Source organism: Lissotriton vulgaris, chromosome 9 (assembly GCF_964263255.1).
Source record: "Lissotriton vulgaris chromosome 9, aLisVul1.2, whole genome shotgun sequence".
Lineage (NCBI taxonomy): Eukaryota > Metazoa > Chordata > Amphibia > Caudata > Salamandridae > Lissotriton > Lissotriton vulgaris.
The window spans coordinates 65,408,526-65,421,579 of record NC_141697.1 but is presented as its reverse complement, the minus strand read 5'-3'; the positions used below and the strand labels follow the sequence as shown (position 1 = coordinate 65,421,579).

General features: G+C 46.2%; 1 protein-coding gene across 1 annotated transcript in view; it reads left to right on the top strand.

Moving 5' to 3' along the window:
• Positions 1 to 12,235, top strand: part of AVEN (apoptosis and caspase activation inhibitor) — a 1,005,515-nt gene extending 993,280 nt beyond the window's left edge. The window contains exon 6 of the mRNA XM_086937037.1: positions 9,273 to 12,235. Within this exon, the coding sequence (XP_086793163.1) occupies positions 9,273 to 9,403 (131 nt within the window). The 3' untranslated portion in view covers positions 9,404 to 12,235. The remainder of the gene's footprint in view (positions 1 to 9,272) is intronic.
• The last annotated feature ends 819 nt before the right edge of the window (positions 12,236 to 13,054 follow it).

Here is a 13,054-nt window from a genome sequence, read left to right as displayed (position 1 = left end):
GGATTAGCCCGGCTAAGAGATCTGAACATGACCTGGTTTCTTTCATTCAGAACTATATGGCAGAACTGCATCTTACCTGTGCTTCGATGTATGCTATGCGGAGAGGAATGTGTGTTAGACACCTGTCTTACACTACAATCAGCAGTACCAATGGATGTCAATACTTTGCTAAGTCCAGTAACGGCTCATGCATCGTGTTGTCCCCAGCGGTTACCAATCCTGATTACGGCATTCGTTGAGACTCCTGCGCTACGATTAGGTGGTGGCAGTGAAGCAAGAAATGAAAGCAACATCACCCAGGTACGACCTTCTGTGAGCATTGCTGATCCTGAAATCGATGATAGCAATCATTCTCACGACTGCCCGGTAACAGCCTTTTCAACCATGGTTGAACTTTCACCTGAAGCTATAGACAGTTTTTTTGCACATCTATCTGAAGTCATGTTCTCCCCGAACCAAAAGAATAACTTTTGAGCCCACCGGCACACAGCGTTCCCATGAACTCTGAATTTGGCCTTCAGCTTTAAATAACAAAAGCTACGGAACACATTTGGAACTATATTTTTCCCTGAAATGAAATTTTTTCCAAAATTCCAAAATATTTACCTTTTTTCTGGCACATGTACTCTGCTTACAGTAGAACTATTCATAAAGAACAGAGCTTCTATTTTTAGATTATCTAGAGACAATATGTTACCACAGCCTCTAGCATACTCACAAGCAATTTCATTTATATGTGATGAAATAGTCTCGACCTTCTTTCTGTAAATTAAGAGACTTTTTCATGTGTAAATTTCGCAAATCGTTCAACTGAATATATATGCACTTTTGAATGATTACACTGCTTAAAAACGTACAGTACCTTTAACTTTCCGTGTATTTCGCATACACCATTTCAAATGCAAAAATGCTTTTTTGGGGTGGGTTGTAATACACATGCATCTTTTTGCTTAGTTTTTAGTAATTGATGGACATAAAACCGTGGAGTGGGTGATGTGTTTTATCTAGGAACCCGATCAATATTGTGACCTTATGCCCCTATACGTCTAGAATCAATAAATGTCCCCATAATGGCATAATAATCAGAGCCATATTTCAGTAACTCGCCTCTGCAGCCCATGACACAGCAGAAGCTACTTCCTTAGATTCCTAGAGAGCACACAGAGTTCTTTCGACATACCAAACCCCCCGCAACCTGGGAAAGCCCCGCTTGCTTTGTTTTGATTTGTAATAGAACTCCTGCGGGCACTGTAAGAACCACCAGTTCTTAGTGACATCTTTATTGACGTCTTATGTCTAAACCTTACGTCAAACTCGGCACCTTTCAGGTATAAATATACCAACGTTGCCTTAAGCAAACACACGGTGGTGAAATCTGGAGCAGAACAGCTGTCCCCTTGCAGAGAGCCCAGCAGATGCGAGAAGCCCACGAACGCTGCCCCTCCTCTTTGACGCGTTGAGAAAGATGCTGTCTTTTCTCCTGCCGAGAAAATCCAGCTCCGGCGTTTCCAGCCTACCCTTGCGGGTGACTGGTGTAGGAGAGTAGGGTCTGCAATCCTATGATCACCCAGATTTTTTGCTTTTGTTTCACTGGTTTACGACTTTCTCTGGCTGTGGGCCTGCCAATCAGACCCACAGCCTGGCTGTTCTCTTTCTAAATTACGATATGTACCCTAGGTGCATTTACCAATTGGTACTGGGCCACCTTATCAGACCCCGTAACGCAGGGCATAGGTGTACCCAGGGCCGCCAGGGGCTGCAGCATGTATTATGCCACCCCTGGCTGGCCTCCTAAATTTGACACAACTGGCTGCGTGACAGCTGGGGCAAAGTCGTGTAATCACCCTTTGCTTTAGGTATAGTAGCTCTATATCTAACCATACAATGGACACCCGAGTTCCTATCAGTCACTCCTATGGCAGGCCTTGACAATCCTGAAGGCAGAGTGCGTGGGCTCGTGTGAACTAGGTTCTGGCCCGAGCCGAGCCCGGTTGCAGCTTGCGGAATCAAGACCCAATGGCTGTTCCATGATAACGCGTACCACATCGGTAACTTCGGTGTCGCATTATCAAGGCATGTCGAGTAAGGTGTCATACGAATCGGGATGCTGCCCTCTCACCAATTCTGGCGACGAGGTTAGCATTCCGCCCTTCTAGAGGGACACGACATGTACGTAACTGTGAACCCCGGTTAAAGTTAACCAAAGCCTCAGCTCCACAAAATGGATGCTGCCACCACAGACACGAGTCTGACTTCCTGCTGCTGGGAGTCCTTCCAGCGAGGAGAGCTTGGACAAAGGGTTTCCTGTCGAGGGCGGTGTTCGCACCGTCCCAGACAGGGTTTGTGTATTCTGGGTAGGTAGGGCTTTTGCGAGAAGGTGACTGCGGAGTGGCACCCCGGTGCTCACTACGCATCTGCCGGTCAGAACCAGTTCCAGGGGCGCCAGCCCTGGCCTGGGGAAAGTCCGGCAGGGGAGAGGGGTGTAACTACCCCCCTTCCTGGTCCCACCCTTAGGGCAGGACCTAGTCATGTACCCACCCCTTTCTTTAGGATAAAGACCAGAGCGGGGACCCTTCCAAATTAGATCATCTTTGAATCAAGAATACTTTCTACGAAAGGACTTCGAGACTCTTCTCAAGATTTCTCCCTTGTGACTAAGGAGTAGTCACCCTGCATCAGCGGGCACCATCTAAGAACTCTGCGGTTTGCTGTAAGTCCTTCCTCAAGGAATCCGACGGCCCAGCTCGACGAGAACCGGCTTCCCTGGCACCTCTGACCTCTACCCACGTCATCAGCTCAGCTGTGATCTGTGGGTGCGACGAGACCTCGAGGGACCGGCCATCATCAGAACCTGCACGCTCTTAACCAGCACGACCATCGAAGCAATTCTCTGGTGAGTGCTCTGGGGTCCGAGAAGCCCCGACCCTGAGCCGCTCCAGCACCAAAGTGCAGTCTCCCAGCATCTCCACGATCTGCGTGGGGCCCTTCTGCTCGCTGCTCAGCACGTTGTCTGGTCACTAGCCGCTGGCTTGTGCCCTTCTGTGACGACATCCGACAATCAACACTGCTGGTCTGGTTGCTCCAGACTGGCCCTTGCTTCCATCTTTGCGAGAAGCACCCCGGGCCCTCCTGGTCCACTCAAGACGCCATCTTAGGCCCACCACGTGGCCCTGAGATCTGCCAAGGCTTGTTGCCCCATCCTGGGCCCAGCGACGCCGACAGCATCATCCTCCGTGGGACAGCTCGCACCTCCACCGTGGTCGCCGACAACGCCTCCTGGTCCGTGAGACTGCAGAGCCTAGCGTCGCCCACTCACCTAGTCGAGGTGACGGCCAACCGGTGCCTTCCTGGTACCCTCTGACTACTGGCTAGTAGTACGAACTTGGTCCCCTCTGCTTTCAGGTATCATCAATCTCTGATCCAGGCTTGGATCTCTACGAACTATTCATCACTGGTCGCCGGCCAGCAACTCCTTTTCTTCCGGCTCCTGGCTCGTCAGCGAAGACCCCGACGCCTGTAAGACTTGTGCAGCCGCAGCCCTCGTGGCTAGGTAACTCGGCATTTCGGTGCCTGCATAGCCTCTTTACTCTAGGGTCCCGAGTCCCTCGCTTCCGACTTGCCTTATCGGGTCCGCCCGAGACCTTAAACTTTCCGTGTCCTCGGACACTTGTTTTAATTGTGCACTTGAGGTATTTTCCTAAGAGATTTGGTTTGTGCTTAGTACCCTGTCCTCATAAAGAGTACAGGGCTGTGTGATTCTTAATAAATATACTGTTTATTTTCATAACACTTGTGTGGTGTCCTTTCACTTGGTGTTCAAGGGGTATGTGATGGTATAACAGCTGGCTTAACACGCCCTCTCGAGTCTTTAGCCTTAGACTGCTCGTATCCACGCTACTAGGATAGCTGGTCTATAGGTTGACTTACAACCAAACACCATAAGGGTCGTTGGAACGATACATAGCGGTCGCTAGAATAGCGAACGCTGCATATCGGGCCAACTTCTCACAACTGGGATATCCGGTCCTGAGAGTGAGATACCAGACCTCCTACATTGTATTCCAAAAGGTACGGTGCTGACTAATCCCTTAGAGAGAATTCTTGGATCAGACTCTTGGCAAAACCAAATTAACCTAAACTGCTACTTACTTACTCCCTCCCACGTATTAGGCTTAGGTCAGGTACACCGGGGTAGGCGTAGTTAGAAGCACCAGTTGAGGTAGTTAGCCAATGTATATATGAATGTATATATTGTATATATTTTATTCATTTTAAGTATCTTATGGCTAAGAAACCATATCAATGCTTTTACAGTATTATTTCATAATACTCCTTTTACTGTACGTAATTTACTTTATATTAAGTATTGCAATAGTGGCAATCCATTTCTCTTGCATGAGAAGGAAGACTGTTCAATAAATCATACCCTTTATTGAAAACGCCCGTCTCTCTCTTCTCTGCACTCTGGTGAAACTAAGAACGGACGTCTGACTGAGTGAAATAATTGTCTATTGTTTTCACACAACTCTAGAGATTGACTCTTATTCTGAGGGAGCAAAGTTGTCATGTTTATGCGGTTGTCGGAAGCTGAATCCCTTCTTGTCTGAGCCAGGGAAGCTGATCACTTCCTATTCAGTCAAGAAAGTTTCCAGTGACCTCTGAGCTAGCTGGCGTAAACCTAAATTAAGTCTAACATAGTCAGTAGAGACCTAGAAGACCTCAGTCCTACGTCTACACTGCTGTTTGTTATTCCAATGCGCAGGGCCTATAGGGAAAATAGGAACTACATTACACTACCAGGGCAACGGCAGCCTCTACTGCCTTGGGACGCGGCGTTCCCTTGCAGGACATTTGTCAGGCAGCTACGTGGGCCTAGCTGCACACGTTTACCAATCATTATTGCCTTGACAGTCAAGTCCGGAGCGATAGCTTATTTGGCCGTTCTGTTCTCCGTGACTTTCTGGTGTCCTCTTGTTCGCAGACCCACCTCCGGGGTTGGTATTGCCGGGGTATTTATTCTAAGGTAAGGAATCTATCACTAACGTGTCTCTTTCAGATGCACAAATTACTACTTGTGTAACAATATATCTGTAAGAGACATTAGTTAGTGATAGATTCCTTACTGCCCCACTCATCCTCCCCGTTCTGCGAACTGATTTCTAGGTTTACGGCCATCCCTTTCAGGGCCCTAGTGGTCAGTTTCTTGCAAGGCTCTGGTTCCTGGCGTGGAAAGTTCTGTACAGAACTGATGTCAGGTCGCATGGGTGGTGCCTAAGTAGTCTCCATGATGTCATCTCGGCCCCTACGACGCCAGCGACGGATGCGGAGCCGCACAACGCCACCTTCCGACGCGTGGAGGTACTGCTGACGCCTGGGGATATTCTAAGGTTAGTAATCTATCAGTAACTAATGTCTCTTACAGATATATAATTACATAAGTAGTAACTTAAGCGCCACTGCCATACTAGCCACCACATTCTTAGTACAAGCCACCAAACTCTGAAAAGCACTACCAGACAAGATTTGAGGCATGCAGGAGCACTTATAGTTTAAAAGAGAGGTGAAAACGTGTATGTTTCTTAAATAACTAGATCATCCCAAAACCCTGTGATGGAATTGGGAACAATAATTTCTCCTTCAAATACAATCTACAATCCAAAGATCTGCATCAGGCCAACCAGCACACTCTCCGCATGTTGGCAACCGTGTGACAAGGTTCTATGTTTAGGTAAGCTGTGAAGGGCTGACCTGTGTCTAGCCTGGGCGTTAGTGAGGGCCAGGTGGGTTAAGTATGAATTTGCATGACTAAATAATGCCCAGCCTTAGACACAGGTTAACCCTTCACAGCTTACCTAAACATAGAAACGTGTCACGCAGTTGCCAACATGCAGAGAATGATCAGATGTTGTGCAGTCGACTTTAGTTCAGACAGGCTGCATAATAATTTATTTATACTGCTTGGCCCATTTACACTCACATTAGACAGAACTGCTGCAGTTCATGTCTATCACTCGGTGCCAAAACAAAACGAGGGAGTGCGAGGAATGAGCTGGATCCATCCTCCAAAACTGGTTTATAACACAAAACAAGCACCCAGCAATTCTAAGGAGTCTACCCCTCCCTAAGAAAAAGCAAAAAGGTTTTTTGTAAAACCCACACTCAACAGGGTTAGTCCTTGGTGGCATGCTTCATCATTGGGTCCTTCCTCTTCTGCTGGGGAATGGTATGTGCTGCGACAGGTTGCCCGGAAGCACTTTGAGTGACTATACAATGACAAAAAAAGATAATATAGGAGAGAGGAGGGGGGTTATTTGAGCTGGAGTGAAGTCTTTTTTTTTTAAATACCTAGCTTGTAGGTTTCGTTCTTATTCTGACCCCTAGTCGGTATGGGTAAAAGCAGGGGGTATTTTTTGAAAAAAAACTATGCAAAGTTCCTAATTCCCAAATGGCCGACATGTTTCTAGCCATACCCCTATTAGCTATCTTCAGGACCTAGGGAAATCACTACTAATATAATGTCAACTCCTTGGTTCCACTCCAACTGTCACACACTGGACATATATTTTAATGCATGCTAATAAGAGGTGTATATACTTATACCACCTGCCTATCGATCATAAACTGAGTTATTAATACATTTCAGCTAATATGTCATGGTTACTCCGGTGGAGAGTGAAGTCTAAGTCACAGTCTCGTCAAGGCTTCAACTCTGCTGGGTTACTTATTTGGGAACACCGCTGGAGACCACATATGCCACCCAGTGCTGTATCAGTTCATAACAACAAACCATCCATTATCATTTGACCAGGCATAGAATAACAGTAGAGGCCTGCCACTTGCCGCTGGCCACCAGAGGACTCCAATTCAGCCCGCTACAGTAGGTCCCAACTAAATACATACTATGACCGCTTGTTGACATCTCACAATGATAATTACGTATGTGATGATTGTAGCCAAGTCTTTCGTAGCAGATCTTCCTCCAGGATATGCCTGCTCAGGAACAAAAATGTAAAGAAAAATCTCCCTATGCCGAAATCAGCTCAGTAGAATGTATTCATAAGTAATAAAAAACTGGACCTACAGAGCTTGTCAAAGCTGCGGGCTTACTGATGACTATAAACTGCGCGCCTGTTTCTTGTACTTCTTTACCTATCACACTGCTAAGTGCTGCGATAAATGCACCTCAGTCGTCATCATGTATAACATGAAATCATGCACTAAATAGGATTGAATCAAAGACAACTCTCTTCCAACCACACACCCTACACATTGTAGCGTGCTACCCATGTAGGCAAGCTTTCCAGGAGTAGAAAGTGCTAAATAGATGTTATAATGCAGTTCAATGCAAAGTTTAATCTGAAGGCAGAGCCTCCCGACATGTGCAGACTGTCCTGTCACAACCCTGCAGTAAGGAGGTATGTGCCCCACGTTTAGCACACCAGCTGGCACTGTGTGTGGGCAGAGCATCATCTCCTTCCTTCAGTTCTGGGTTATAAAGTGAGTGCTAAGAAACATGGTTCTGAAATCTTATCATTAGTACAGTACTATGTATAAGTTTAAAAGAGAAAACCTTCATTACTGTGCCTACAAACGAGAGCTAATTAAGTCAGTGTTTTAATGATGTCGACACATGTCCTCAGGGAGCTGCTCTGAGACCCCTTGCTCTTTCCGCAAAGGTTGCTGAGCAGCCGTCAAACGACAGTGACATTCAACTATTGCTTTTGCGGACTCAATTGCAAATGGCTGCCCCGTGGAGGTTAGAGGCCCAACCTCCCCATGGTGTGTCTCAGAACACTTCCCTTGGGTTCATTACGGGAGCGACAAAGAACATCAGTGTAGACGTATCACCCCGATTAAAAATATCTCCTTCATTAGCGGGGAGAGGCCTACTGTACTCCATGCTGTGTTGAACAATAGCAGACATTCCAAACCCAATTAAAAATGGCTGCTTCATTAGTGGTGACATGCCCACTGCCTGCCAAACAGTGTTTTTAAACCTTTAGAGGTGGCTGAAGACATCAGCGCACACATGCAACCCAGGTTCAGAAATGACTGCTTCTGTAATGGTTACACTCCTCCCACCTCCTCAATCCTGGTGTTTTTTCAGATCCGGTCTCTGTAGCTCTAGGGCAGTGCTTAATTTGAGCTGGTGGTTTCCGATGCTCGGCACCGGCACTTAATTGTCAACACTGCCACTTTTAACAGCTGCCACATGGTTGTGCTGTTTGGGTGATTTAGACATAAGCGGGACGATCGATGTTTTATTAATTTAATGTATATTAAAAACTACTTATACCGCTGCCCAAGCCATTCGTATAGATTTGGGGGCCTCAAACAGTGTAAATTGTGATGATTAGTAGTTTTGTAGGTACTGTGATGGCTGCGCTGACGGGGCAATGGGGGGTGCAAGCTGCGTGACCTCCTGATGAGGGCCTTTGCACTTATTTTTTTGTTTACAAATTAAGTAGTGCTCCGGGGTAGGCAGAGTAATAGTGTATACATACTAACCCTAATACAAAATATGGGTGCTTCATTAGCAGTGAGAAACCTATGCTGTGGTACACAATATCCGACATATCAGCCCCAAATAGAATTGGCTGCTTCTGTCATAGTTGAGAGGTCTTGCTCCCCCCTGTAGCTGCTCATGTTTAGGTGTAAGACCCACCAAGCTATGAATTTGCAACATTTCCTCAGACTGTTTTTAAGAACCTTTCCCTTCTGATCAGTGTGGATGACCCAGTATGCTTCAGAGTAGATGTAGCCTGTCCTTAAGGCCTGCCTTCCTTTGTGCTGTGTTTGAGTACCTTCCCTTTGGCTCATTGTGGAGGTGGCATCAGATCAGACTTACTGAACATGGTTAGAAATAACTGCTCTGTAGTGGTGAACTGAACTCCTCCCCTTGCCATTCTGATTAATGTTCTTTTCTGTATCAGTAAAATGCCAGCCTTCCTCCATACAGTGTTTTTGGGAACTCTTGTCTTCGGCTGATTGCAGAGATGGGGGAAGAAGCATCTGAGAAGATACACTGTGCAAGTAGATTGATGCACCCTCGTATGGGTATCGAACCGCCATAGATCTCATTTACTCGAGTGCTGCCCTATATTTTGAAATATTTCATATACGAGTTTATGTCTAGCCTTTGAAATGTGCATTGTGCCAGCCAAGATAAATCACCACGTTTGTCTTTCTTTGAAACGTTGATTATTTTTGTTGCCATTTTGCTGGAAAAGCGCCACATTCTCTTTTAACCATTTCTCTGCTTTTTCTTTCAGTACCCCTTACACCTCCTCAAGCAGAAGTGCTTGAAGACAACAACGTGGTCTCCTCTGCTGAGCAGCCCACCACAACCCCTAAAGTGACGGAAGAAGATCTAGAGGACTGGCTAGACAGCATGATCTCCTGACCATTAGGAACACCCGACCCCGGGGTCTGCAATGGCCATCAGTCAGCAAGTTTGGATCTTGCAAGTGTGCATCCAACTAAAGGCACTTTTGGAGAACTGTAGGGACTAATAGTTTTTATGGCACATTCAGGATTCCTCCTGGCCAGGTTTGACATTTTGCCACCTGCACATCACATGCAATATGCAGATAAATGGTGAACTGCAAATGAAGATGGTTTGGGGCAAAAGTCAGCCAGAATTTTACGATCTGAGATGAAAGGACTCTGCACACCTGGAAATGGTACCATGTTCACCCAGAACAAGCGTTTCTGTCCATAATGTGACTGCAACTAAAGAGCCTAAGATATTCGGTTGGGTGCCTGGACTGCACTGTATATCGATAACTTCCCAACCATGGTATCTCCGGCAGAGGTTCCCATCATGGCCGATTCGTATTATCAGTGTACAAATTGAAGACATGCTGATTCCAGGGGTACCAAAGAGGAAAAGATCACCCTCAATTGCCCATTTACAATGTATGATTAAAATCAGGCTATTGATTGAAGTGACCACAGTCTGAACGGTTGAGAAGGTACTACCAGCTTAGAGACGTCCCTCTAGTGGCGAAGACGCCTCTGCATCTGTAGCTGCTCATATTTAGTTTAGGAAAGGCCCTTTACGTAGTTTTCTTCAGAACTGTTAAAACACATAGATGCACATTTATTCCAGTTTAGCACGAGCAATGGCTGCATGCACTACCTTGCATTGCCTCACGTGGGTGCCAGCCCTAACTTTTATCAATGCGCGCCACAGTTTGTTGTTTGACATCCACTCAGACTTCCATGCAGAGAACGGCTTCTCTGGAAGACTCATGGAAGCTTGTGGTGGAGTCTTGCCTCAGTCTAGAGGATTCTGCGGTCATCTTGAAGTCTATTGCAATTATAAGATGTTCCACGATATAAGCAATGTCTTATGTATTTAAACTTAGATTAAACTATAGTAAAACACGTCATTATAAACGTCAGTAAACAAGGGGGGAATTGAGGAAATGGCATCTCCTGCAGTGGAAAATAAGGCTGGACTTTGTCTTGGTGGGTGGAATCCAGCTCACTAATTCGGCTAATGTTGTCTTCACCGGTGACAATATGGTGGCTAGAAGGACATCTTTCCATTTCATCAACTTGCTTGGGATGGCTTCCTTAGCTATGCAGGCCTGCTGCAGCCAGGGGAGCGGTGCGATTGATGAGCACCCCTCCTGTCTCACAGTTCACCTTCTCAACAAATCTTACCTCCAGAGAGCCTGTAGAGTGTCACCACTGCAGTGTGTGAGCCCTTTCACAAACCACTGTGTGCAAATTCACAAATGGTTTGCGAACAGATCTTCGTTCTGCGATGTGACTGATGTATTATTCAGTCAGACCACTAAAATAAATATCCACAGGAGGTCTTGTAATCTCTGTCTCGTGAATATTAATTAGGCAAGTGACGTTATGTGATCTTCCTGTGATTGCAGGGATGGGGGCCTACTTGGGACATCAGAACCATCCATGCGTTCGCATTCCTTCAGATGAACTTTTTTTTTTAAAGCGGTCGGTGTCCCTTGGCAACTGTAAATATAAATGTTCACTAAGAAGGAAGGACATTGGGGGGGAGAACATGCAGTAGTCCTGTGGAGCACTGTCTTGTTCCCGAAGCCGTTTACCCCCAATTCCTGAATTGGACCTGTCCCACAGAAACAGTTCCCCCTTTGGGAATCGGGGACCACCCCAAGGCCTCCGATTGAATGTCCTTTTAACTCCCCTGGTAATTAAGGCTCATGGATATGCTGATACCTGTGGATCTCTGAAGGTCACGAACACTGAGCTATTTTGAGTTGGACTCTGAGGGTCCACTTAGGAATTCGGAATCTGAATTAATACATTAGAGTCTCCCGGTTGTTCCTCAATCCTGTCCGGATTTTCATCCAGAGGTTTTTGCTGATTTGAGCAGTGTCTGGTGGAAACTATGTGGGCCTGTGGGTTTTCTTCATTACCCGTAATCCTGAGTGGCTCAGTAACTCCCATTACCCGGCAAAGATTATGCATAACTTGTGATGTAGGCCTCATTTAGTTGTCAGTAACTGACCCATGGGTTGCTATCCCAATCAGGTGGTCTTTCATTTGTGTCAGAATGAGACACAAACGTTACTCTGTGAGTTGGAAATAATTTCTATTTCACAATTTGTTGTCACAAATCCTGCAATTTTACTTTTTGTATAATGGATCTCAAATACTGGAACAGATGAGTGTTTGGGCAAAGTCACAAAGACTGTCATTATGTCTGGCTTTCTGGTCTTTTATCCTCACAATTTGTATCATGTAGGTACCCTAACCAGACTGTGAACACTACACGAATCACATGCTACAAGGAGCGGGCCGGAGACTGTAAAACGTTTGCTATACTACTTGTTTCAGATGCTTGTTGTAAGAAGGCAGACAGGAGAGAGTGCAGCTTCCAATGAGTTACTGGTATGTTTAATGTTGCATTTCATGGCTTCCTTTAATGTTAGGTTGTGCCTATGTCTCAGTACCCTTAGTAAGTCTAAGGAAGTGGTCACTTCTAGCCAGCTATAAAATGCCCTGTAACATAGTCATGTACTGCATTGTGTCCTGCCGTCTTGTATGTTAAGCTGTCAATATGAGACCTTCAAAGAGGTACCTTTTGTTTTGCTTTCTCTGAAATATCCCGCCTACCCATTGAGCAGGTGTGTACTAGAGAGTGCGGTACTCTTTCATGCTTCACACTTTGTAACCCATCCAAACTTGCTCCTGTTGCATTCAAATAAGATACAATTAAACATTGTGCCTCCGGAAACTGTGTCTGTGGTTGTAATAACTAGCAAATGTAGGACGCTTTAAAGTTATACGCCTTGTAATGTGAGGTATGACACTTTCCTAACATAAATGCTCTGACTTAGCAAACTTCATGCCACTTCCTGGTATAAGCCTTCACTGCTTCACCATAGTTACCTCCTGAAAGTCAAGGAACAGAGTCTTGGTTATGCTCTGCAAGATCAGTGTCCTGGGCAGGGGTCTTGGCTACCATCTGTAAGCAACAATATTCAGTGTGCTGGGCGGAAGTCTTGGCTACACTCTGCAAGCAACAGTATTAATTGTTCTGGGCGGAATCCTTGACTACCCTCGGCAAGCAACAGCATGAAGTGTACCAGGTGGGAGTCTCGCCACTCTCTGCAAGCAACAGCTTGAAGTGTCCTGGGTGGGAGTCTCACCACTCTCTCTAAGCAACAGCATGAAGTGTACTGGGTGGGAGTCTCGCCACTCTCTGCAAGCAACAGCATGAAGTGTACTGGGTGGGAGTCTCGCCACTCTCTGCAAGCAACAGCATGAAGTGTACTGGGTGGGAGTCTCGCCACTCTCTGCAAGCAACAGCATGAAGTGTACTGGGTGGGAGTCTTGGCTACTCTCTGCAAGCAACAGCATGAAGTGTACTGGGTGGGAGTCTCGGCTACTCTTTGCAAGCAACAGCTTGAAGTGTCCTGGGTGGGAGTCTAGGCCACTCTTTGCAAGCAACAGCTTGAAATGTCCTGGGTGGGAGTCTCACCACTCTCTCAAAGCAACAGCATGAAGTGTACTGGGTGGGAGTCTTGGCTACTCTTTGCAAGCAACAGCATGA